The 27801-nt window shown below is 43.4% G+C and overlaps 1 protein-coding gene across 1 annotated transcript in view; it reads right to left on the reverse strand.

The window, feature by feature from the left end:
- capn7 (calpain 7) overlaps positions 1-26620 on the reverse strand; it is a 39220-nt gene extending 12600 nt beyond the window's left edge. The window contains exons 1-15 of the mRNA XM_080203331.1: positions 26514-26620; positions 22004-22112; positions 21604-21767; positions 21399-21466; positions 18864-19067; positions 18082-18168; positions 16265-16391; positions 15529-15614; positions 14334-14427; positions 11605-11751; positions 9796-9902; positions 9576-9696; positions 7125-7269; positions 6558-6657; positions 4052-4187 (exon numbers count right to left, since the gene is read on the reverse strand). Of these exons, the coding sequence (XP_080059457.1) occupies positions 4052-4187; positions 6558-6657; positions 7125-7269; positions 9576-9696; positions 9796-9902; positions 11605-11751; positions 14334-14427; positions 15529-15614; positions 16265-16391; positions 18082-18168; positions 18864-19067; positions 21399-21466; positions 21604-21767; positions 22004-22112; positions 26514-26615 (1797 nt within the window). The 5' untranslated portion in view covers positions 26616-26620. The remainder of the gene's footprint in view (positions 1-4051; positions 4188-6557; positions 6658-7124; positions 7270-9575; positions 9697-9795; positions 9903-11604; positions 11752-14333; positions 14428-15528; positions 15615-16264; positions 16392-18081; positions 18169-18863; positions 19068-21398; positions 21467-21603; positions 21768-22003; positions 22113-26513) is intronic.
- Positions 26621-27801: the final 1181 nt, after the last annotated feature.

Genomic DNA, 27801 nt, shown 5'->3' on the forward strand with positions numbered 1-27801 from the left:
AGAAGAGGCCCTTTGGCCCATCGAGTCTGCACCAACACATGAAAGACCATGACCTGCCCAGCACTTGGCCCAAAGCCTTGAATGATATGGTGTGCCAAGTACTTATCCAGGTGCTTTTTAAAAGATGTGAGGCATAAGAACATAAGAAATAGGAGCAGGAGTAGGCCATCTAGCCCTTCGAGCCTGCCCCACCATTCAATAAGATCATGGCTGATCTGAAGTGGATCAGTTCCACTTTCCCAATTTCTCTCCATAACCCTTAATTCCCCTGTCTATCAAAAACCTATCTACCCATGACTTAAATATATTTAGCGAGGCAGCCTCCACCACTTCAACGGGCAGAGAATTCCAGAGATTCACCACCCTTTGAGTGAAGAAGTTCCTCCTCAACTCTGATCTAAACTGCTCCCCCCCTCCCCCTTATCTTGAGGCTGTGTCCTCTAGTCCGGCTATCCTTTCTAAGTGGGAAGAATCTCTCTAGCTCTACCCTATCCATCCCCTTCATTATCTTATACGTCTCTATAAAATCCCCCCTCATCCTTCTAAACTCCAATGAGTACAGACCTAGTCTATTTAGTCTCTCTTCATAGTCCAACCCCCTCATCTCCAGTATCAGAGGTGCATCCCACCTCCATCACCCTACCAGGCAGTGCATCCCAGACCGTCACCACCCTCTGAATAAAAAGGTTTTTCCTTAAATCCCTCCTAACTTCCCTCCCCTTACTTTTAACTTGTGCCCCCTCGTAACTGACCCTTCAACTAAGGGGAACAGCTGCTCCCTAGCCATCTTGTCCACGCCCTTCAATCTTGAACACCTCAATTAGGTCATCCCTCAGTGTTCTCGCTCTAGAGAAAACAACCCAAGCCTATCTAACCTCTCTTTATAACAAATGTTCCGTCCCAGGCAACATCCTGGTGAATCTCCTCTGCACCCCCTCAAGCGCATTCACATCCTTCCTATAATGTGCCGACCTGAACAGCACACAGTACTCCAGCTGTGGCCTCACCAAAGTTCTATACCATTCCATCATGACCTCTCTGCTTTTGTAATCTACACCCCAATTGACAAAGGCTAGTGTGTTATATGCCGTATTCACAACCCCATTAACCTGCCTTTCCACCTTCAGAGAACTTGGGACAAACATGCCAAGGTTCCTTCTTTCTTCATAACTTCAGTGTTAGACCCTTCATAGTGTACTTACTTGTTAAATTCTCCTTCCAAAGTACCTCACCTCACACTTTTCAGGGTTAAGTCCATCTGCCACTCTTCCGCCCATTTGACCATCTCATCTATATCTTCCTGTAACACAAGACACTCAACCACCCAGCTAACCTTTGTGTCACTGGCAAACTTACTGATCCTATCTTGAATGCTTTCTTCTCAAATAGATTACCTCTCCTTGCCTTTTCTATTCAGCATTTAAATCCATGTCAGTAAAACAGCTTTGCTGCACCAGTCCACAACTTGGGAAATTTTCAAATTACTCTTGGTAATAAGCTGAGAAGACAATTGCATATTACTTATGGGTTGGTAATCCAGGCTGAATACAGAATAAAGGTCTCTTTGCATTATGGCCAATTGTGACAAAATGTTTTGCGTGCTACAGAATTGAACATACATATCTCCTCTCGCCAATCTTCTCTCTGAAAACATTTTGGGAAGAATGCAAATGTCCTTGAGAATGTGCCAAGAAGAATTACCAGAGTGGTTCCAGGGACGAGGAATTTTAGTTACAAGGTTTGGTTTTTCTTTTTGGAACAAAGGAGGCTGAGGGGAGACTCGAAAAAGGTGCAGAAGATTGACAGGTTAGATAAGGTGGTCAAAGAAAAGCTGTTCCCATTAGCTGATGATACAAGGACTTGAGGATGCAGGTTTGGAGCACAGGATGAGAGGAAGAGGTCCTAGCAGAGTGGTAATGAACCTGGAACTTGCTGCCAGAAACGGCATTGGAAACAGAGACAATGAATGGTTTCAAGGGATGAGCGTTTGAGGAACAAACATGCAGGGTTTAAGTTAAGGGGATGGTGTGAGGTGATAGTATTAACTGGACTATGCAGCAGATGGCCAGCATGGATTCAGTGGGCTGTTTGGCCTCCTTCTTTGTCATTATGACAATGTGCTGTGTACCACTCCTAATTGCCTTTATCCAGAACAGATCTTAACAGCTCAAAGCTAGGCAAACATGAGATATTGCGGGCCATCAAAACTGTGGGCATCAGATTTGTATTCCATCACAATGTGATGTTGTGGCACAGGATATTCCTCACTCTGCCATTACTATCAAACCAGGGGATCAACCCTAAATCAAAGAGCAGCATTGAAAACCAGGGCAGCACCAGGCACACACAAATTTGGTGAAGATACAATACAGGACTGACAGTGAGATAACTAGAGAAAGAAGCATACTACATGGAACTAAATGATTCCACAATCAACCGATTAGATTGAAGCTCTGCATTTCTGCCACATCTAGTCATAAATGGTGGTGGAAAGTTAAACAAACAACAGGAGAGGGACAGCTCCACAAACATCACTTATTCTTAATGGTGGGGAAGCTCAGGACATTGGTTTAAAAGACAAGGCTGGAACATTTGTAACCATTTTCAACCAAAAGCAGAATGAGTGATCCATCTCTACCTCCTTCTGTGGTCCCCATCACCACTGGAGCCGCTTTTCAGCCAATTCGATTCACTCTACCAGAAATAAGCTATGTTGCATGTATTACACCGAGTCCCAAGAATCCGTACTTCCCAGCTGTAGTGGTGAGATCCTGTGCTCCAGAATTAGCCATGCCCCTAGCCAAGCTGCTTTAATAAAGCACTATCATCTACTCAAAGTGGAAAACTGCTGAGTCCTCAAAAAAAGTTGAAGAAATCCAATCCAGCTAATTATCACCCCATAGGCTGATATCAATCTGCAGCAAATGATGGAAAGTTTGTTCGATAGTGTTATAAGGTCAGCAATAAGCTGCTCACCAGTACTCAGTCTGGATTCCACCAGAACCAGCTTCAGACCTCAAAGCAGCATTAGTCCAAACATTGGTAAAGCTGAAATTCAAAGGTAAGGAGCAAGTGATTGTGCCTGGCATCAAGGCAGACTTTAACTCAGGGTGGCACCAAGGTGCCAGAGTAAAATTAAAGTCAAGGAGAACCAGGAGGAAAACCCTTTACAGGCTGGCATCATGCCTAGCACAGAGGAATTTGATCGTGCAGCAGTTCAAGAAAGTGCTCATCACCTTCTCGAGGGCAATAAATGCTGGCCTTGCCAGAAATGCTCACATCCGATGAATGAATGAAGTTCCATCTGCATTCTTGCAACGTTTAAACAATCGATCCACAAATTAATCCAAAACATTAGTCCAAACATATGCTGGTTTGTTAGGTTGGCCATGGTAAACTGCACCTTAGTGTCATGGGACTAGCTAGGGTAAATGCATGGGGTTGAGAGGATAGGGAGTGGGTGGGATTGCGGTCAGTGCAGACTTGATGGGCCAAACGGCCTCCGTCTGCATGGTAGGGTTCTATGATTTCTAAATTGTTCTTTCATTGGAATCAAGGACAAGGTAAATTAAGTAGGTGAGAAAATAGTCTGCCAGCTCAGAAACCCCACAAAATAATTAGATTCTACATTGCAAGAACCAGTAGTAACCGAAGCATTAAATGAGCAAAGGACTAAAATGATTCAATGAGCACAGAGAAAGAATCAAAGGAGCTCCATGTAAACACTAAGGAACAGGAAAATGCTCAACTTTCCACCAGGCTAGATGCACACCAGCACAGATATAATGGGCTGAATGGCTTCTTTCTGGATTGTCACCTGTGATTCTACATAAAGACTTGCAAATAGCATTCTAATGTGACAGTAAACAGAGAGATCAAGACAGAGAGACAATACGTACAGAACACATACTGCTCTTACAGCCAGTCACTGCCCAAGATTGGATTCCAGAGATTCAAATCAGCATTTGAATTAAGGTGTAAAAGACATTAGGACTGTAACTAAGCCAGACAAGCCAAGCAATTACCTTAACATCCTCTGCCGCTTGCTTACCTTGTCAGTAATGTGTCTCGTCAGTAAAACCCAGACTACGGCACCACCTTGTGGACACTGCACTTCCAGTTTATACTGAGGGTTGTTAGCCAGGCTGTATACATCTTTCACAGGCCCTTGCTTTGCATCCCAAGTACTGTGCAAAAAAAAAGATAATTTTTCCCAGCTTCTCAATGTAAACAAATTCTTATACATGTTAAAAACATGCACTCAAGTATTTGTTCAACTTCCAGTTTTTCACTTTGCAATACACCTCTTTAACTGGAGAAAATTCTCAATCAAGGCAGCAAGCAGATATTTGTGGAGCAGCTTCAGTGATTCATTTGGTTCTCTCTTCCCATGAGGGAAACATTTGAACCGCCATCGTCACACCATGGCTACACTTTGCATCATCCACAAGATGTGCGCAGCAACTTGCCAAGGCTTTTTCAATAGCAGCTTGCTAACAACAATGGTTCAAGGCAGCAGCTTACCACACTTTTGCAATTGGGCAATAAAGTTAAAAATTTATTTATTAGTCACAAGTAGGCTTATGGTAACACTGCAATAAAGTTGCTGTGAAAGTCCCCTAGTCACCACATTCCAGTTTGGGTACACAGGAGAAATTTAGCATGGCCAATGCACCTAACCACAAGTCTTTTGCACTGTTGCAGGAAACTGGAGCACCCGGAGGAAACCCATACAGACAAGGGGAGAATGTGCAGATTCTGCATCGACAGTGACCTAAAGCCGGGAATTAAAGCTGGGTCCCTGGTGCGATGAGGCAGCAGTGCTAACCACTGTGCCACCCTTGTCCTTGCCAGTGATTGGCCATATCCCACAAATGAACGAGGAAGTTTATCAGACCGTGAAGGTGACAAACTCATTTTGGCAGAAAATAAGCAAATTTTAATGCAATGCTGCACCGAACCACCACCTCACCCTCCCCCAAATGTTATTCCAATCAATATTTCTCACACTATTTCAGCTATGCAAGATTATTTTTGATTCAAGGTCAAAGAATATGAAAGAATTAGGCAGCAGTTTTAGATCTGTCATGCCAGTGATAAATAGTACCAACCGCAAAGAATAGACCTAACAAGCAACATTGATCTCGTGTGACTTTGACAATCAGCATGCAGAGCGTGGCTGGTTAGTTGGGTGAGCAAAGAAAAATGAGGCAGGGGAAGGGGAAGATGCAGAACAGCATGCTGGCTAAGGGAACCTGGAACCACAATGGCATACTTGAAAGGCAAGAGAGATGTGGGTTGGTGGGGGAGGGGGTTGGGCTGGTGGGGGAGGGGGGGAGGGGGGAGGGGGGTGGCGGGGGAGGAGGGGGGGAGGTGGAGGTGGAGGTGGAGGGGATTCAGGCCAGTTGGGAGAGGTCATTGGTCTCAGGTACAGAAGTGGGAAACAATGGTCAAAATATTTTTTAGAAATAGGATTTTAAACAAAATTTAAAAAAAACTTCTTTGGATCTGACTGACCCAGCACAGCATAAAACAGCTCTAACCAAATCAGCAAGATTTCAGGGTCATGACAATATTAACCAATATCACTCAAATAGGAAAATCTATTCTGAAGGGTCAAAAGCAATTTTCTCATTTGTCAGATTGTCAGAGATGTGCTTTTAAATGTCATATTAAATATAAAACTTAAAACAAATTTATAGGCTGGAATAATTCAATTCAAAAACTGAAGAATATCTCAGCAAATATACTTCACTGTGAAATCAAGAAAGGGAAGAATATTATTTAAATAGAGACAATCGTTGCAAAACAAATAGATTATTAAGGGGAAATTACTTTGTGGGGATAGTGCAGTCACAATGTAAATAGAATAGTGACTGATAACTTACTAAATCAGATCATCTTCAGTAATTTAAGGAATTTATATAGTGGTTATTATATCTCAAATAAAAAAGAACAGGGCTATGAAGCTGTCACATTGTAGTTTACAGACTCCAAATGTTCACCAATGTCATTTGAAGAAAGCAACCTGCTACCCCTCCCCGGTTTGGCCTACATACGGTTACAATCATATAGCGACATGGCTGACTCTTAACTGCTTCTGAAGCAAGCCACTTAATTCTATCAGATCATTATACAGATTCATTGCATGGACTATAATGGTTCAAGAGAGCCCACCATCTTCTCAGTGCAACTAGAGACAAGCAACAAATGCCAGCCTTGCCAAGGTAATTTGCATTTTAGCAAATTACATTTTAAGCATATCCACTTCTGTCTGGGCAAAACCACCACAACTTGTATATAACATCCCACAATCAGTAAGCAAGTGGAATTAGTTAGATTTGATGGAGTTGGGTTGAATGTTGGCCAGGCTGCCAAGAGAACTTTTAACTCTGCTGTAAAGAAAAACCATAAGATTTTTGATACCCACCTGAATTGGCAGGTGAAGCCTTAGCTTAACACTGTATCCTCTGACAGTATGGGACTCAGTCTACGAACGTCAAACTGCCCACTGAAATGGAAGAAGTTAAGTATTGCACCGCATCATGTTAACCAACCTGTGAATATACGTTGACTCTTTGAACAGTGCAGGATTCCAACTCAAATAAATTACATCATAATGCCGGCAAAGATCCTCCCAGTTAATCCAGAAAATTCCTGTAATGGGCAAGAATTCACAAAATTAGCTAAGCAACTTTCAACTTGACACATTAAATAACATGACTTTTTTTACTGCACTGTTGGCAACTTGCAAAGCTTCAAGTCCTTGGACTTAAAGTTACCAGGGTTGATTATCTGTTAAGGCACTAGGGTATAGAAGAAGGTATGGCAGGAGCAGTGGGAGGAAAAATAAGGCAGGAAAAATCAGGCACCTAAAAAAAGCCAATTCTAAATTTCTGCCCACTAGGTTAATGGGCAGGCAATCTTTGCATGATTTTCCTCTACACACTCCATCCAGGGAACCTTCAACATCTCGGTGCTACAAGGGGAACCCTGCACTCGTTGAGATAAATGTGGATGTGGGAGCCCAAAAAAGTGACACAATAAAACTGTTGGTTTTACCCTTGTTTCTGGAACTAATACTTGCATGAAAAGGGCCCCTATCCTAAACCATGGGAGCTTACCATTGTCTATTTTCTGTGCTGTCTTGGGATCAAAGTTCAAATATTTTTGGAGAGCTGGTACCCAGCTTTTCTCATCCTTGTCACTGTACCGTCCTTTCCATCGCAAATGGCTCCAGGGATTTTTAAGCTGAAGAAATTTAAGACCCTAAAGGATGGCAAAACAAAAAAAAACAATCAAATCCAATAACTTAAGAAGGAATACAGACAAATTCCGAGAATTGTTTAAAATAATTAACCTCCCTAAAAGGATATGCAGGACAATCCAATGATGGCTACGAATGAAACACAAGTGTTAAAGCAAACTTGTGTTTTTAAAAATTCTTTTCAAGCTTATACTTTGGTCACTGGTCTTAGCTTCAGATCAGATCAATAATTTAGGGAAGTTAAATTATATTTAAACGTAGTTAGCATCTTTCTACATGGTACAAGGATGAATCAAGTAAATCTACAATATTTGGTTCTTTGCATCTTGGCTTTGCTTAGAGCTTAAAGGTTTCGTTTTGACGCTGCACATCAGAAATCCAAAATTGACACAATGGCACAGTGGTTAACGCTGCTGCTTCACAGCGTCAGGGACCGCGGTTCGATTCCAGTCATAGAAACATAGAATCCTACAGTGCAGAAGGAGGCCATTCGGTCCATCGAGTCTGCACCAACCACAATCCCACCAGGCCCTATCCCCACAACTCCATGCATTTACCCTAGCTAATCCCCCTGACACTAAGGACCAATTTAGCAAGGCCAATCCACCTAACCATCTTGGGTGACTGTCTGTGTGGAGTTTACAGTTCTCCCTGCATCAGTGTGGGTTTCCTCCAGTTTCCTTTTTCTGTCCAAAGATATGCAGGTTGGGTGGGTTAACCACGGTAAATGCACAGGATTATGGAAGGGCCTGGGTGGGATGCTCTTTTGGAAAGTCAGTGCAGACACACTGGGCTGATGGCCTCCTTCTGTACTGTGGGAATTCTACAGAGCTATGAACAGTAGTTTTCCTGACTAGACGGGATTGGAAGGTAAAGGATAATTGGATCAGGTCACAAAAACACAATTCAGCTTCCATTTTAAAGCACTAACTATCTTTAAGTTTAAATTCCAGAGAATTGAACGCAAACAACTGGGATAGCATTCCAGTGCAGCACTGGGGGGAAAACTGCACTAGTAGTGGTGCTGTTCTTTGGATGAGATATCAAACAGAGGCATAAATGTTCCCATGGACAACATTATCCCTCAATCAAATATCAGTCAAGAGAATACCTACTTATTATCATATTGCTGATTGGGTGGGGAGGGGGGGATCTTGCTGTGCACAAATCAGATGTCACATTTTCTATTTTACAATAGTGACTATCATTCAAAAAAATTCTTCATTGGCTATAAATGCATGTGTTGTTTTTTTAAATATATTTCTTTTAGAAATTCCTATGTGCACAGCTGGATGGGAGTTTGCCTACCTAAATGCATCATGTTGTAATTACACCCTCCTGCCAGGGGTGGTACTGCAGCACCTTCATGGAGGGCTGGGGGGAGAAGAGGAAAAGAGTGTGATGCTATATGGCAAGTTTACACCAGCAGTTTCCATTATTATCCAATCAAAGGAACCAATAATGAAAAAAGTTACCAGCAAACGTTCATAATTACAAGATATTAATTAATAGATATAGATGTGTTAAGATCAGATGCCATTACTAGGTGAAAGCACAATGAAAACCAGATACCAACCCACCCATCTATTTAGTTATGGGCAATGGAACAACAAAAACCTAGATACTTCAATAGACCAAGCTGCCTCAGTACTAATACCCAATACCATCTCGTGGAAACACTCCCTTTCGCCATCTACACCACTATCCAAGGTTCACACCAACCCAGTCATTACATATCTGACTGGTATTAAACCGCTACACCACTAAGCTACAAATATAACACCTTTTCCTCTGTATAACTTCAAAAATCTCTCATTAACTATGCAATTATTAAGCAATAAGAGATTTTAAAAGAATTCTGTTTTTCTTGCATATTAGGGTAAGCGACAATCAGCCTTGTGACTAAGTGTAGTTCTAGCTTTTCATTGATGATAACTTAAAAACGATAATAAATCACCTGAATAATTTGTTAATTTCAATGTAAAGCCAAAAGTCAACGCTGTACTCAATACAGGTATGAAATCTCCATTGAAAGACGTAACTTAGGATATTTAATTTAGAAGGTGAACCATATTTGCTGTGTTCCTTTGGAATAATTTAGGTGAGGTAATAGCTAGAACTCCGATGGCATAGATATCACTTACCTACATGGATACATTCCTGGTGCTAATTTAGAAGGGATGAAGGGAGTATTATAGTCTACAGGTACTCAATTCCCATATCTGCTTTTAGGGCTCCCATTGCCGATGTGATTGTACCTGGAAATGGGCTGTCCCATTGTCTGCGACACATGGAAACATTTTGTTACCTTGTATTCCCGGATATCGAGAACGGCATACGCGTGTGTCGGTACGAGCCCCCATCGTTCTCCCTCTTCCTCACTCATAATGCCCGTCGCTGTGGTAATTAGAACATCTCCCTTATGAAACCTATTTGATTTGGACATGCACACAGAAAAAACTTCTCAAATCACTGACTAAAACCCCCTGAAAACTTTTACTGATGCTTCAACACTGGTCTAAGACTACCTTTGATATAGCATTCTGAAAGTGCCCTCATAATCAAACTTCTGATTGTCCGAATGCATCGCAATTCGCTCTGGAATCCAACCAGTCAAAGCATGAAGATCAATGTTCTGCAAAACACAATTTTATAGATTAGGTTGTGGGGCCAGAGGTGGAATAGTCAAACAGACCGAGGGTCAAATATTTCAAACCCGACACCATTCATTAACTCACATGTAGTCCCAAATATCCCTTTTCATCTGATCTCTTAAATTACATTATCCCTGGATACAAAACGAATATTACAGTCACTGAAAACATCAGAACCTCTGCAGCTAGGAATGTACGGCACGTTCAAAATTTTGACCTAAAATCTTGGGTCTCACTGAAGTCAAGGCTGTTGGGTGGACTTATTAGGAGTGAACCTTGGGTTCTATTTCCAATAACTTCCATCACTGAAAGGATTGTGGAAGGCTGCTTATAGCATCAAGAGTTCTGGATTGCACAGCAAAAGCATTTCCAAAGCATTCTGCTGATAGAGAAAGTTGGTTAAAAAATAAAACCAGAAATTGCTTAAAAAAGATCTCACCAGGTCTGGCAACTCCTGTGGAGCCAGAAATGGAGTTAATATTTTGAGTCCAAAATCACTCTTGTTCAGAACTCAAAGGGGTTCTGATGAGGAGTCATAATGGGAGAAACAAATACCTCTCCTGCCACAGCTGTTGCTACACCTGATGAGTTTTTCTAACAGTTGTTATTTCAGATTTCCAGTAATATTTTGCTTTTGTGAAAAATTACTTACCTGTTTTCACTTTAAGTGGCAGAGCACTGTTCTAGAAGTATTATTTACACCCTTAAATTAAACAACATGCGGGTTTAGTTACAGTCTCACCAGCAGGTGAGAAAGAGTTAATTGTTCTAATCTTTGACAAATTGCTGCCTTATAAACTAACCAAAAAGTTAAGAGTAAATTAAAATGACTATGTCATGATTTCCTGCTATGCTGTTAGAGCCATTTAATTCAAAAACTGATCTTCATTCTTGGAAGAAAATAAATTTCTCTCCCTGTCATAGGTGCCTAGAAACTGGATTCCAACACTTCTTGTTATACATGTCCTCTCCTTTTCTCTGGCTCTTGCACTCTGTTTGCCATTCCCTTTCCACAATTCTCTCATTAGTTTCTTCTCCAATCTCGGTGTATACTTTCCAGAAAATTCCCTACCCCAGCCTCTCTTTTTGCAGACCTCACACAGATTCTTGTTGTCTTTCTTCGCACACTCCATTTCCATTGACTTTCAGCAGAACGTGTTTGTTCCACAGCACGTGTGTGAAGGACTGGCTAGTGTTTTGTTCAGCACACCCTTCGCTCCAGTCACAGGGAGAGTTCAATTTAGAGTCTACATTTAAGTATCTTTGAGCAGAAAAAGCTAAGTGCGGCTGGTTACAGAATCAACTGCTACTTTTTAACCACAGTCAGGAGGTTTTATTTCTGACATTACAGCAGTATCAATGCTTCAAAAGTGCTCTTTAGTTTGTGAAGCATTGATGGACATCCTGAAGTCATGAAAGCTTGTACGTCAACAGAGGTTGTTTCTTCCCTTTGAAGAAAGCTATCGGCGCCCTCACACCGATTAGTGATTAAAACACGAAGTGTTATGGTGAGCTGGGAAACAGCTCCAGGCTGAGAAAGGTAACACATTGCACAAAAGGGTGTTAAATTTACAGTAGCTTTTTCTCAATTTGCACGTCGGCTTTTGCAATTAGTCTATTTTGGAGCATCGCTTCAGTGATGAAGAAATCACTGATGATATAAACCACATGATTCATACTTACAGAGTTGGAGCCTGGAAAATCATATCCTCCCATAACCTTCATGTAGGCCTTTTCAATCAAGGAGACCCAAAGCTCGTTCTTGTTGTTGGAGTATGAACAGAGCAGCTCACCATTGTGATCCACGGGCAAATAGTCATCAATGACCACCTGTTTCGAGGTAGAATTGGGAAAAAGAATTAAACTTCAGCACAATATTTGTGACAGACCAATCATTTTAACCATGCCAGGGGAGGTGATGGCCTAGTGATATTATCGCTAGACTATTAGTTCAGAAACTCAGCTAATGTTCTGGGGACCTGGGTTCAAATCCTGTCATGGCAGATGGTGGAATTTGAATTCAATAAAATAAATCTGGAATTAAGAATCTACTGATCACCATGAAACCATCGTTGATTGTTTTTTTTCTGACAATCTGGTTCACTAATATCCTTTAGGGAAGGAAATTTGCTGCCCTTACCTGGTCTGGCCTACATGTGACTTCAGAACCACAGCAATGTGGTTGACTCTCAATTGCCCTTGGGCAATTAGGGATGGGTAATAAAGGCTGGCCAGTCAGTGATGCCCATGTCCCATAAATATATTAAAACAATTAAACAAGAGGAAGGAACGCAAGAAGAAATATTTGGCCACACAGAAAAGGAATATCTCACAGATCACCTGACCACAGTCGAGAAACAAAAATCAGTGAACTCGCAATCTCCATCCTGAATCAGATTCATTGACGGATAAATCCAGATAAGGTAAAGATGCCATGGTCCCAAATGACTCAAAGGGAACAGCTGACTGATGGTGATTTAACCTGAGGATCACCACACCTCAGGTGAGGGCACCATGAGATCCAGATAAAGATGATATATGAATTACCTTTAATGGGTTATCTACTTAATGCAGAAAAAGAGATTGAAAGTACCAAATTGCTGCTGATTAACATTGTAAATTAGAGAAATCCGATATGGAATTCAGGAGAAATTTCTGTACCTAAAGTAGTCAGAATGTGGAATTTGTTACCAAATTACATAATTGAAGTGAACAGTGTTAATACAATTAAGGGAAAGTTAGATGTGAGGGGGAAAATAAGAATAGAACGGTCTGCTATTAGATGAAAAGAGGTATAGAGCATAAGCACCAGCGTGGACAGTTAGGCCAACTGGTCTGTTTCTGTGGTGTAAATCCTTCTGAGGTGCCAACAGGCCCTGGCTGTTGCCATAATCTTTTCTCTGGATATATTTCTCACAACAATATCCAAGGACTTCTTTTCCTGCACTCTTAAGTTTGCAGTGTTGTTCAATGATGGGAAGGAGAAAACATGTGACATAAAATCAAAGAAAACATGGGTCGCATAAAACTAAATGAGGGTAAAACATTTCAAAAAGACAAATAAAACAACATAGTAATGTAAAAAGGACTGCTCTTATAAGAACATAAGGACATAAGAAATAGGAGCAGGAGTAGGCCATCTAGCCCTTCGAGCCTGCCCCGCCATTCAATAAGACCATGGCTGATCTGTCGTGGCTCAGTTCCACATTCCCGCCCTCTCCCCATAACCCTTAATCCCCTCGCTTATCAAAAACCCATCAACCCGCGTCTTAAAAATATTTAGCGAGGTAGCCTCCACCACCTCAACGGGCAGAGAATTCCAGAGATTCACCACCCTTTGAGTGAAGAAGTTCCTCCTCAACTCCGTTCTAAACCGTCCCCCCTTTATCTTGAGGCTGTTATTAACTAGAAATATTTTTCATCGAGAATTCTTTCCATGCTGAACTTTCACTAGTAAATCAATTTTTCTTTTATACAATCGTGGGACATGGGCATCACTGGCTGGCCAACATTTATTGCCCATCCCAAGATGCCCTCGAGAAGGTGCTGGTGAGCTGTCTTCTTGAATTGCTACAGTCCGTGTGCTGTGAGTTGACCCACAATGCTGTAAGGGAAGAAGTTCCAGGATTTTGACCCAGTGACTGCGAAGGAACGGTAATATGTTTCCAAATCTGATGGTGAGTGGCTTGGAGGGGAACTTGCAGGCGGTGGTGTTGTTCCCATGTATCTGCTGCCCTGGTCCTTCTAGATGGAAGTGGTTGTGGATCTGGACAGTGCCAAGGATTTTTGGGGAATTGCTGCAGCGCATCTTGTAGATAGTATACACTGCTGCTACTGAGTGTTGGTGGTGGAGGGATTGAATATTTGTAGATGTGGTGCCAATCAAGCGGGCTGCTTTGTTCTGGATGGTGTCAAGTTTCTTCAGCATTGATATTTTGCTTTTAAAAATCTTTAATAAATTTTATGATTACACAACAGTTATAAACTATATCCACAGGTTAATGCATCTATTACTAATATAGTACACATCTAACAAAAATGCCTACTCCCCTCAGTGACTTGGCTTGTTAAGTCATACAGAGAAAGGAGGATATCAGTTTTGATCCCTGATTTGTGTTGAGCTTGTTGGTTTTTAGCTGACATTAGACAGTAATTAGGTTGTGGGGCTGGGGTTAGGACTTGGTTAACCAAGCTTGTAATTCCTGATCACTGACCAATGACTCAGTCAAACAGTGCGAATCTATGTTTACATAAGAGGACCAGACGCAAGGACAATACACTGAGGCATGCAAGTGGAACCAAAGTCGATACCTTCCAAATATGAGAAAGGGAGGAAAACTGAAAAGAGGGAGAAAAAAAACAATTGCACATGTGATTTGGCTTAATGGTCAGGAGTTTGAAGACAGACTTACCTTTCTGGGAACACCATTGATATGAAGCTTTACCATGTATTTCCCACAGGGATTATACTCTGGCTCCCCTCTCCTATTCTGAGGATATATAATGCTGCAAATCAAAATATAAAGAAAGGTAAACACAGATATCGAATGTAAAATGTCAAGATTACATTTGTTCAGCTCCACTATTGTCTCCCTTTTCCTTTTTGATAGAATCCCTACAGTGCAGGGGGCAGTCACTTCATTGATCAAATCTGCATTGACTCTCTGACAGAGAATCTTACCTAGGCCTTAACCCCAAGTAACATTTTTATACAGCTAGTCCTCCTAACCTACACATCTTAAGGTTTATTAGTGTCACAAGTAAGCTTACATTAATACTGCAATGAAGTGTTTCACTGCGGTGAACACTCTGGTATTTGTTTGGGTACATTGAGGAAGAATTCAGCATAGACAATGCATCTAACCAGCACATCTTTCAGACTGTGGGAAGAAACTGGAGCACCCAGAAGAAACCTACGCAGACACAGGGAAGAATGTGCAAACTCCACAGAGTCATCCAAGGCCGGAATTGAACCAGGTCGCAAGCACTGTGAGGCAGCAGTGCAAACAACCGTCACACCTTTTTGCAAGGCCATGTAGACTCCTTGATGGAGGTAACCATTCCCCAGGCACCTACTAACGCCACTCTGCAACTGCTTGTGGTGTTTGGGAGCTGGCCGAGAATCACTCCCATTGAGAGACACACACACACACCCCACCAATGAAGGATATACCCAATTCCTGCTCAGCACTTCCTGTGACTCCCAGAGCTGAAATCAGAAACTAGGTAAGTGTAGAACAAAAGGTACAAATCAACACAGTAACCTTTTGTGATACCACTGGCTGCTGTATCACGTCACTAATATCCTACAAGCCATTATGTTTTTCACCTTGGTCTGTTGCACACAACTGTGTTGCATGGACAGCAAGAGATGAAGTTCAAAATATCCCAGCTTTTCTATGTATATAATTACAACATCAGCTTCATCCTATAGCCTCTTTAACATAGTAGAACTCCCAAAGGTGTTTAACAGGAAAGTTGGCAGACAAAAAACTGACATTGAACCACATGAGGAGATACCAGGTAACCATTTACTAGAGATCTGTACGAATTATGCACAATTTTTAAAAGAATGCTTTTACCACACCAAGAGACAAAGGTTGGTACCTTGTGATTAACTTTTTATTGTAACGTCTTTCATATGCAGCACCGATGGCTAGAGAGGCCACAAAAGAGCAGTCTGAAACTACTGTCTGAAAATGAGAGTATTTGAAAGATTAAATAACATCCACATACATTCTTTGGATTGGCAAATAGCCAGTCAGCTGCTCCCTCATTTAAACCTTTAGATCAAAATAGAAACTATCCTTACAGCTGCAGGGTGTGCCTTCCCAAACATCTCCTGCAGGGGGCAGCAATTTAATACTGTGGTGTGCGAGGTCTGGCATCTAGCATTGCAGAAATGTGATTAAAGCTGCAAAAGGCAATTAGACCAGAGGAACTGTCCATTCGTAACACACCATTTGTGGAGGCAAGTAGGCAAAACTACATTGGCATTTTTCAAAAACCTTTAGTTTTTCTGGGTGTAGGAACAAGACTGAGTCATTCCGTCCTTTGTCATTCTCTTCTTTCTGCCATTCAATTGGATCATGGCTGATCTTGATTCTAAACCCATTTCCCCGCCTTAGTTACAAATCCCTTAACACATTCTCGTGCCAACGATCTATTAGTCATAGATTGAAAATTTCCATTCACCCCCTCCCCAACATTTTGGGAGGTGAGAATTTCCCGCATTGTTAAAAACATAACTAAATGGAATTGGATGACAAAGGTCCTTTTGAATTAAAATTGACATTTTAAACGAGTAAAAGTGAACAGACAAAGCTGATTTTAAAAGACTAACCTGTTTTATACTGAAACTAGAGACTGTGTAGATCATTGTAGGGTTGTTGCTGAGGTCATCTGGTCGAACCCACCGGGAAAATAATGCTTTCTGCTTTGGTGACAATACCAGTTTGCCAGCTCTGTCCCTGTAAAAACAATAGGAGACTTTGTAAAGCAGCAGGCATCCCTGACCAGCAGCCGGGCTGAGGAGACAGTCTTATCGTGGGGACAGAGTTTAGGTTGGAGCAAAAGACCTATGAGTCAGGATGAAGGTTAATGCCCAGCCAAGACTTTGCAGACATAGAGGCTGGATGCTGAGTTTGTGGTTTGATTTACGGAGGAATTCAGATTTTTAAAAAACGTTAAACATAGACGGACCTGGGACAGGAGTGCAGACAAAGGTGAATGTGAACTTCCGAAAATGCATCCTGAACTTGTGGTGGCTTGTGCCTGCCCTCATCAAGACACTGAAAGCAATTTGCAGGATTTTGCAAATATTCATTGCCACTGTTTTCCTAATCATCAAATAAATATTGTTAAATAACTATATAACCATACTCTTCAGGTCAACATATTTGGATGAGGGTGCTGTGCGGTTTGGAAAATCCTGGTTGCAGATTGCCGTTTAAGTGACTGGTTTTATATCTCTTAAAAAGAAACATCATTTTGCAGCACTAACAAAGTCTGGTTTTTAATACCTGGGGGTGGAGACAGAACAAACACTCTCTCATTTTCTATAAATATGAATCTCCCATGACATTACTCTAGGTAAGTCAGACAATAAGCTGTTTTGAAGCACGCAAGTGTGACAAAAAAAGATGTCAGCCTTGGCTCAGTGGTAGCACCCTCACCCGAGTTAGGATTGTAGGTTCAAGTCCCACTCCATAGACTTTAGTGCTTACCCTAAATTGACACTTTAGTCCATACTGAGGGAATGATGCAAATGTCAGAGGGGGCATCTCTCAGATGTTAAACTCACGATTCAATATAAACAACTCCATTTGAATAAGAGCAGGGCCAGTGTCCTCTCTACCCCCAGTCAATAGTTACCCAATAACAACAGGTTATCTGGTTATTATCGTCACCTCTGTTGTAGGATCTTGCAGTGTGTAAATTAGCTGTTGTGTTTCTTACATGACAACAGTGTCTACACTGCAAACGTGGCGGTGGGGAGTTCTGTGGTTAAAGCACGATGTAAATGCAAGCATTTCCTTTGCACCATGAATTATTTCTGCTAACGTAGACTGCATACTGCCCATGGCAGGAATGCAAATTAGAATAAATACTCAGCAGAGCAGCTTTCAAATGCTGAAAAAAGCCGAGGTTTCCTGTGTCTTCCATCATAAGAATGACAAAAGAAAATCAATTATTTCTGAAATGCAATTCCTTTGGCACTCATTTGCCAAACACTTCATTGTCCTGTAAAAAGCTGCTGGATCAATTACTCATCAATACGTTACAAAATTTCAGTTACCTGAGCTATTTCTTTAAATAAACTACTTTCCCATTTTATCGTCAAGGGATTGGTGAGCTTCTTGACCAATCAGCGGATTTCAAAACTTCAACACAAACTCTTCATGTCAAAGTTGAAGAGCATGTTGATCTTTAACTACAGTCTAATACATTTAATTAGACACACATACATATTGTTGCAAAGCCTTGTACTTAGATGGCCAAGTGTAAAAATAGCCTACTCTCTTCCCAATTTGTAATGTTGCAACAAGAATTCAAAAAAGGTTAGTTCCCTTATATACACTGATAACGTTTCAAAATTCACAAGCAGTATTAAGAACTCTTCGATTTCATCATGCAAGTTTTATATTAAAAACAGCTTACGAGAATGGCATGGGAAATGCAAATCGCTCTTTGAGATCCACACTCATGAAAGGCACATATTCAATTCCATTGATCTTGGAGGTTTTCCTGAAAGGCAAATCAACTGATTTAAGGAAAAGGTTTGAGTAACAGAGGTTCAACACTACTTTTTCTCCAAAAGCTACATTAACAAGTGCATCCAAGAAAGAACTCACTTCCCAAAATTAAAGATCGAAGCAATCAGTAAAATGAATGACACCATTTTACTGCAAGAGTAAGTGGGACTCAATTTAATACATTGTGAATCAAAGAATTCAACTTGTGGGTGTCTGGACCCATTCAACAGGCCCCTCCTGGGCTGAAGATTCTGTTCAACCCCTCACTGACTGATTGAAGACAAACCTGCTAATCATCCCCAGCCCTCCTCTCCACCTGACTTGGGGCGCCCATCCATCTTGAACAACCCACCCAACATCCTCCTCTTGTACCTTCCTCTCTTCCCTCTTCTAACACCCTGGGGGAGAGCTTTTTGCATCTTACTCTCTTCCCCCATCATTAATATATTAAAAAAAATACACCCAATCAAGGCAGAAAAACTTAAAATAAGACCACATATAGCTAAGATCAAATTGGGCTGGTGGGCTTCCTAAATTACAATAGCAGCCACACCTCAAAAGCTCTTCATTTGTTCTCCAGCATTTTAGAATGCCCTGAGACGATGAAAGGTGCTATATAAATGCAGTCTTCTTCATTCTAGTCATCCATCTGTGCGAAGTGTGCGGCTGATTTTAAGGTATTCTCACCGTAGCACTTCAATTTCCTCTGATGAGTAAAGCTGGCCATGGTTTGAACGTTCACTGCCCTGAACTCTAGATAATTGTGGTTTATCATTCAGTGAAAAGTCCGGTCCCAGGGGCTGGAAGGTTCGCACTGGCTGACTCTGTTTCCCTGTAGCGTGCTTTCTTTCTGCAGGCATTTTGGATACAGAGTCTTTTAACGCTTCAGCTCTAGGTGAGAAATAAATGTAAAACAAAAAGGAGACAAAAGTTATAAAGCAGTGTTCAACCCATGACCTTTAAATCTGAGAAGGTGGCATTAGTTGGGAGGGTTGGGTGCGAAGGCCACACAGGTGCATGGAAACACTATCATCTCAAAGTTCCCCTTCAAGCCACACGCCACTCAACTTGAACAAATATTGTTATTCATTTATGATCGTTGGATTAAAATCCTGGAACTCCTACCCTAACAGCACTGCAACACCATCATCACCTTGCAGTTGCTGTTAAAAATGGCACCGAGAAGGCAATTTTAGGTGGGTAATAATAGCCAGCAGTGCTAGTTTTCCAAGAATGAATAAGTATATAAGCGGTGACTCAGCTGATTGCAGTCCTTTCTCTGAGTCAGAAGGTTGTGGGTTCAAGTCCCTGGAGCAGAGCACAAAAATCTAGGATGACACTCAGTGCTGCACTAGTGGTAGAGGTTTTGTCTTCCCAATGAGACGTTAAACTGCGACCCCATATACCCTTCCAGGTGAAAGATTTCACAGTACTATTTTTAAGGCTGATCTTGGGCTTAAGTGGACAATTTCCTCCAAACATCTCTCAATTCCCTGAGACTTCAAAAATCCGTCCACACCAGCCTTAAACACATTCAACGATACAGCATCCACAACCCTCTGGGTTATGAGTAATCTCTCATCAGCCCTAAATGATTGGCCCTGATTCTGAGATTGTGTCCCCATGTTTTAGATGTCCTGGCAAGCAAAAACAATCACTCAGCATCCATCCTATTAGGCCCCCTCAGAATCTTGTAGGTTTCAATGAAATTGCCTCTCCTTCTAAACGCCAGGAAATACAGACCCAATTTACTTAGCCTAAATGAAAAGGCTCAACTACAACATTCTATCATGGGTTATAAAAGATAAACAGGCCTTACCTCCCAAAACTTCTCCTCACAGAACCCTACATTCAAATTTGAGTTCTTAGATAATAGTATCATCTTATAGGTGAATAGAGAAATCAGATTTTCAATAAAGTAGCTAGGAATCAACAAACTGATTTGCAAAAGTTATTGAAACCAAATGCAAAATAATACAGCCTTAACAGCTTAGAGGAAGAGTGTGGCCTAAAAGGTAATGTAACTGGACTAATAATCTAGAGGTCCCAGGCTAATGATCTGGGGGTATGGGTTCAAATCTCATCATGACAGCTGGTAAAAGTCAAATTCAATTAATAAAAACTGGAATTGAAAGCTTGATTTTCAGTGGCGGTAAGCATGAAATTATCACCGATTGTCGTAAAAATCCTTAATCACCAAGGGAAGGAAACCTGCCATCCTTACCTAGTCTGGCCCACATGGAACTCCATGTTGATTCTTAAACGCCGTCAAGGGCGAGTAGGAATGAGCAACAAATGCTGGCCCAGCTTGCGACATCCACATCCCACCAATGAATAGGAAAAAAAGTTTTCTACAAAAGAGGACCTTCTTTTCCTGCAGCAAAGCATCCCAATAAGGTATTTCTCAATTATTTTTAAATTAAGGGCATTGTTACTGTAGAAGTTAAAGCATCAAGTAATGCCATCTCCTGTAGTCAAAATACACCACCTACAAGAGTATGGTACACAAGGGCACTTGTTCATGTCAGTATGAAATGAAAAATTAACTAGCATGGTCCCTTGGGTAAGGAAGAAGGGGGCTACTGGGACACAATAGATCAGCGCATCATACTTTCACTTCCGGGTTTACATCTGAATAAAAACAACAAACAACTCAAGCATTGACAAGCAGGTTGCAGCAGTCCAGGTTGAAGCCAACTTAAGTTGTCCAAACCCCATTCCTACCGACCACGGGGGTGGACTTTCCAGCCGTGCTAGCCAGCAGATCTTCCGATCTTGCTGATAGTGAACACTCCACCCCTCTCACAGGTTCCCCTGGTAGCGGGGGTGGACTCAAATGGGAAATCCCATTGACAGTGGCGGCATCAGAAAATTCCGCTGCTGCTCAACGGCAGGCCAGCTCTCACCATAGAGAAACACACCATGGAAAATTCCCACCCCCGCCACCGCCTCAATAGCACTCAATACAGCTATATTTCAGCAGCAGACCACATCTCACTCAGAAACAGGATAGCAAATGCAATAGAGATGCTTTTTTGAGTATGGGATTAATAGACACCATCAAGGAAGGAATTTTGATCTGCAGATGGTCATGCTGTATGTGAATGACATGGTACTGTACGCAAGATTCACACAGGTACCTGAATGGAAAATGTTCTTTGTTTCATCATGTATAGAAGTTCAGAAGAAGGTTTGCCAGGGAACAAAACAAAAAGCACTCACCTGTCAAGTGCTTGTCGTGCTAACTGTTTCAATTTGCCCTGCAGTGTTTGGTCTGAGGTTTCATTAGCCTAGGATGAAAAATACAGTATGTAGGATTAGTTCTGTATCGCATTTGGTCCTTCACCTTAAATTTGGTCACAGCATACACAACATAATGTATCGACCCTCGTGTTCCAATTTGTTTTTGATTTTCTAGTTTACTCACTGTTTTCAGGCACAATTCGACACCTTCAGTGTACAATTCTATAGCCTCGTCTGCATTGCCCTTCTCATCTTCGTCGAATGCTTGTGTGACCAGGAAGTGAGCACGCTCCAGATCCATTTGCTGTTTTGTCTTCAGAGGGTCTCCTGTGGTGCTCTGTGCTTGAACTTAAAATTTGCAAAAGATGAAAACATTTTAGATTTGTGAGCATCTTTCCAATTGTATTTTGAATACATAAACGTTCAAACCACATAACATCACACAAATGGGTGATTAGAAATAAAACGCTAAAACACTATAAGCTTCACTGTGCACAATTCTACTTATTTTGGTTACAGTGCTGTGACACAATGAGATATAAGAGGGTCATGGGTTATTCATACTCTCAATGTAAATTACAAACCTGCGGAGTAAAGAGCCTGCACTCGGTCCAGGTACTCATTTATTTTTTCCTCAATACCATCCAACTTTGATCCAGCCATACGGGCACATATTAATGCTTGAGCAGCTTCCTATGAAATAAATATTTGTTTTAGTAACACAGGCATAGAGATCAACTCTTTTAGCCAGTTCTCGCGGGTCGAACCAAGTAAACAAACTTAAATTACGTTTGGACAAAGAAAAAGGGGGCGGCTCCCCAAAAGGAGGGGGAACGGCCCGAACAGAAACAAAAAGTACAAAGGAAACTTAAGACGAGTCAAATCAAAATGTGATTAAACTGCCAAAAGGATATAAATGAAGGACTTTCAATTGTACAAGGCTTTCCACTGATGTAGGATGTGTCAAAGTACTATGCAATCAAATACTACATGAAGTTCTACTTTTGAGGCGTAAAGTAGGAGATGCAGCAGCCAATGCTCACAGAACAAGTTCCCAAAAACAGCAAAGAGATAATGACCAGTTAACGTGTTTTGGTGAAAGTTGACCAGAAAGCCTCTTCTGGGTAACCCCTTCTGCTTCGAATAGCTTCATGCTATCTTTTACATCTGCCAACTGAAAGACAGCACTGAATTTATTTTTAAATGTGTTCAATGGATGCAGACATCTGTGACAAAGCCAGCAATTATTACCCATCTCCAATTGTCTTCAATAAAAAAGTGGTGGTGAGCTGCATTCTTTAATTGCTGGAGAGTCTGTGATGAAGGTACTCCCACAGTTGCGAGATAGGCATTCTAATATTTTGACTGAGGGACAAAGGAAATGACGATATACGTCCAACTTAAAATGGTGCGCAACCTGGGAGGGAAAATTGCAGGTGGTGGTGCTCCCATGCCTGCTGCTCCTCACAAGTGGTAAGGTCGCATGCGGTTGAATAAGAGTTGGCTTGTTGTTGCAGTACATCTCACAGACGATACACGCTGCAGTCACAGTGGTGGAGGGGTTGAATATTTAAGTTGGTGGATGAGGTGCCAAGCAAGTTGGCTGCTTTGTCCCGGATGGTGTTGAGCTTTGTGTGTTCTTCCATGAGCATTAGTCTGAACAAGAGACTGGAGCCTTGTAGATGAGGGAAAGGTGCGAGAGCAAGGAGGTGAGCCACCTGCTACAGAATTCCCAGCCTCTGACCTGTTCATGCAGCCACAACATTTACGCAGCTGGTCCAGTTACACTTCTGGTCAACATTTAACCTCAGGATGTTGATGGTGGCAGGTTCGATTTAATGAATTGAATTTAACTTCCTCAACTGCTGTGCTGAGATCTCAACTCAGGTTTCTGGATGGTGAGTCTAGTAACATGAGCACTATACTGTAGCATCTGGTTATGCCTTTAGGACTCTGTAGTGGGGCATGAACCCTTAAATTTGGACTCAGAGGTGAGTCCAAGCTAAAAGACTGATTTCTTCAAACCGTCGGAATCTGTGCCATTGTTAATCTTTCCAAGATAGTGGATGACAGATGCAGTTATACTTTGTCAGTTAGATGGTGAGAAGTTCCCAGCGGTATCATTTTTTAAATTATTCGTTCATGGAACCTGGGAGTTGCTGGCAAGGCCAGCATTCATTTCACAGGGCATCTAAGAGTCAACCACATTGCTGTGGATCTGGAGTCACATGCTAGACCAAGTAAGGATCACAGACTTCCTTCCCGACAGGACATTCATGGGTTTTTATGACAATCAACAATGGTTGCATGGTCATCAATCGACTTTTAATCCTAAGTCTTTGTTGAATTCAAATTTCACTATCTGCTGTGGTGGGATTTGAACCCAGGTCATTACTCTGGGTCTTTAGATTACTAGTCTTATTAGTGAATTAGTATAGATTCCATAAAAGAGGACCTGGGGCTATTGGCCATCAATAAACCGAAAAACCTCAGTACATAGGTCTGCCAGCAACTATAGAGAAGACATTTTGAGAGTAGACCCTTCAACAGAAGTGGGAAGCAAAAGATGAGAAGGGGAACTACCGCAGGTACAAATCAACAGTCAGGAACATTGACTGGAAGGGTCCTCCACACTCAGCAATGCTGACTCTGATTGAAGCTGGCACTTGTTTATCTTCCAGTTCCGATGAAGAATCTTCAACTTAAGGGACTCACCTGCACACCCTGGACTTACCCACTCTGACCACCAATCCTATTTACCTGTCTGAGAAACCTACATTCTCTCTGGCTTCTAAATGTGGCTTTAAACATACTCACTTTACATCAGCCAGTGTTGTAAATAAGGGAACGTGGCTGCCTTACCCCTGATATTACAGCACTTGACTGAAGATCTGACAGTGTGCAGCCCTACACATTTCTTATCCTGATTTGGAAGGTCAGGTGAGAAAACTGTGGCTGGATTTCCAATTAAGAAACTAGAAGCGGAATCCGGCTCTGATCGCCACCATGTAGAAGTTCAGGCCCAATGTCAACGGAAGCTCCTTCTTTCCTCAACTGCAAATTGGACATCAGCCTTAACCTGACCCATGCAACCCAAAATGACCCTCTTGTCGGCACATCCCAACAACTCTCCTGCTCACAACCCCACCCAAATAGCTCACAGCCCCCTCCCCAAACTGACCCCCCCACTCCTGTGCTCAACCACCCCACCCCTCAAACTGACACTCCTGCTCATGGCCCCCACCCCCCCCAACTCACTGACACCCCCCCGCTCACTCGCTGATGACAACCTCCCCCCCCTCGCTCACTCGCTGATGACAACCTCCCCCCTGCTCACTCGCTGATGACAACCTCCCCCCGCTCACTCGCTGATGACAACCTCCCCCCGCTCACTCGCTGATGACAACCTCCCCACCGCTCACTCGCTGATGACAACCTCCCCCCCCGCTCACTCGCTGATGACAACCTCCCCCCCGCTCACTCGCTGATGACAACCTCCCCCCCGCTCACTCGCTGATGACAACCTCCCCCTCGCTCACTCGCTGATGACAACCTCCCCCCCGCTCACTCGCTGATGACAACCTCCCCCCCGCTCACTCGCTGATGACAACCTCCCCCCCGCTCACTCGCTGATGACAACCTCCCCCCCGCTCACTCGCTGATGACAACCTCCCCCCCGCTCACTCGCTGATGACAACCTCCCCCCCGCTCACTCGCTGATGTCAACCTCCCCCCCGCTCACTCGCTGACGACACAAACCCCCCCTCACTCGCTGACGACACAAACGCCCCCCTCACTCGCTGACGACACAAACGCCCCCCTCACTCGCTGACGACACATACCCCCCCCTCACTCGCTGACGACACATATCCCACCCTCACTCGCTGACGACACATATCCCCCCCCCTCACTTGCTGACGACACATATCCCCCCCCACTCGCTGACTACACATACCCCCCCCTCACTCGCTGACTACACATTTCCCCCCCCTCACTCGCTGACGACACATATCTCCCCCCCCTCACTCGCTGACGACACATATCTCCCCCCCCTCACTCGCTGACTACACATATCTCCCCCCCCTCACTCGCTGACTACACATATCTCCCCCCCCTCACTCGCTGACTACACATATCTCCCCCCCCTCACTCGCTGACTACACATATCTCCCCCCCCTCACTCGCTGACTACACATATCTCCCCCCCCTCACTCGCTGACTACACATATCTCCCCCCCCTCACTCGCTGACTACACATATCTCCCCCCCCTCACTCGCTGACTACACATATCTCCCCCCCCTCACTCGCTGACTACACATATCTCCCCCCCCTCACTCGCTGACTACACATATCTCCCCCCCCTCACTCGCTGACTACACATATCTCCCCCCCCTCACTCGCTGACTACACATATCTCCCCCCCCTCACTCGCTGACTACACATATCTCCCCCCCCTCACTCGCTGACTACACATATCTCCCCCCCCTCACTCGCTGACTACACATATCTCCCCCCCCTCACTCGCTGACTACACATATCTCCCCCCCCTCACTCGCTGACTACACATATCTCCCCCCCCTCACTCGCTGACGACACATATCTCCCCCCCCTCACTCGCTGACGACACATATCTCCCCCCCCTCACTCGCTGACGACACATATCTCCCCCCCTCACTCGCTGACTACACATATCTCCCCCCCCTCACTCGCTGACGACACATATCTCCCCCCCTCACTCGCTGATGACACATATCCCCCCCTCACTCGTTGACACACACATATACACCCACACCCCCCCCCCACTCACTGACACACACACACCCCTCCCCTACAAGTCACCCTCCCGCTCCACAGTGACCCACACACCTCCACGTTAGCAGCAAGATCAATGCACAGTCAGCTCTATGACAACTCAGGCCTGAAGCTGATCAGTCCCCAGTCCATCCATCCCCCCAGCCCCAGGTCACTCTGACCAACCACTCCCCACTCCCCCCCACCCCACCCCACAAACACCCCGAGGCCATCAAGGCCTCCCCACCCCCTCCAGGGTGCCCGCATCACCTCCCACCTCCACCCCACCGGACCAGACTCACCTTGTAGTAAAACACGGCCTCATTGAAGCGGCCGCTCTGGTCGCTTCTCACCGCCGCCTGGGCGAATTTGACGGCGTCCTGCTCCAAGGCGCTGGGGTCCATCCTGCTGCCGCCGCCGCCGCTCTCTCCCCGGGACACTGAGACTGAGTGAAGGAGAGAGGTAACCCACCACCTCCCCAATCAGCCGGGAGCACACTGACCACTTCCGCTTCCGGTTGACGGGGGTGGGGCGGGGCAGAGTCAAAAGCCGCTCCTGATTGGATGAATAAAGATGTCTCTAGAAGTGGCCCGGTTGCTTCCAGCTTGGGAATGGGATGTTTGAGTGAAGTGCTTGTGTTGCTTTCCAGAGTGTTAGTCTTTGCTCTGAGTCAGGACGTTGCTCCAAAGTCATAATCGTATGATCCGGGTTGACACCAATGCAGTGCCGAGGGAGTGCTGCGCTGTCAGAGGTGCCATCCCATAATAACTCCAGGAGTTGGCTGTGAAGGCACTGTGCTTTGTAGCACAAAATGAAAATACACAGTAAACACAAAGCTTGTGGTGACTACAACAGGTTCGAACTGGGAGTAAAAGGTTAATGGACCCCCTCAGGGTCTTGCTTTACACAAGGCTCAGTTTACACTCTCCACCCCAAAGGTTTGTGAATTTGTGGAATTCGCCACCACAAAGTGCAGTGGATGCTGGGACAGTGAGTAAATTTAAGAAGGAGTTAGATTTTTAATTGGTAATGGGTTGAACAGTTGTGGGAGAAGGCAGGAAAATGGGGACAAGGAGCATATCAGCCATGATCCAACGGCGGAGTGGACTTAATGGGCAGAATGGCCTAATTCTGCTCCAATATCTTATGAAATATAATTACCGATCTTCAGGAAGCTCATATTCAATGGGCCCAACTGGGAGATCAATTAGTGATTCCCCATGCCGATCATGGGGGTTATCACACATCCATTGTATAAGACACCAAATCAAAGCCCTGCCCACCCTATAGTTACTAACTCAGCTTGGATTCATTCAATGGGTTTCCTCCGGGTGCTTTGGTTTCCTCCCCCAGTTCAAAGATGTGGTTAGGCGGATTGGCCATGCTAAATTGCCCTTTGTGTCCAAAGATGTGTAGATTAGGTGGAATAGCCATGGTAAATGTATGGGATATTCTTTAGGTTTCGTCGTACGGTGTTGGCCATGTGCTACATGGTCGTGATGTCTCATCCTGTGACTTCTTTTGATGTATTTGTGTTTACTTCACAACAGCTGGATCGTCTGTTGCGATTTTGCTTTTGTAGCTGATGTA

Source organism: Carcharhinus amblyrhynchos, chromosome 2, assembly GCF_965287045.1.
Source record: "Carcharhinus amblyrhynchos chromosome 2, sCarAmb.v2.hapA, whole genome shotgun sequence".
NCBI lineage: Eukaryota > Metazoa > Chordata > Chondrichthyes > Carcharhiniformes > Carcharhinidae > Carcharhinus > Carcharhinus amblyrhynchos.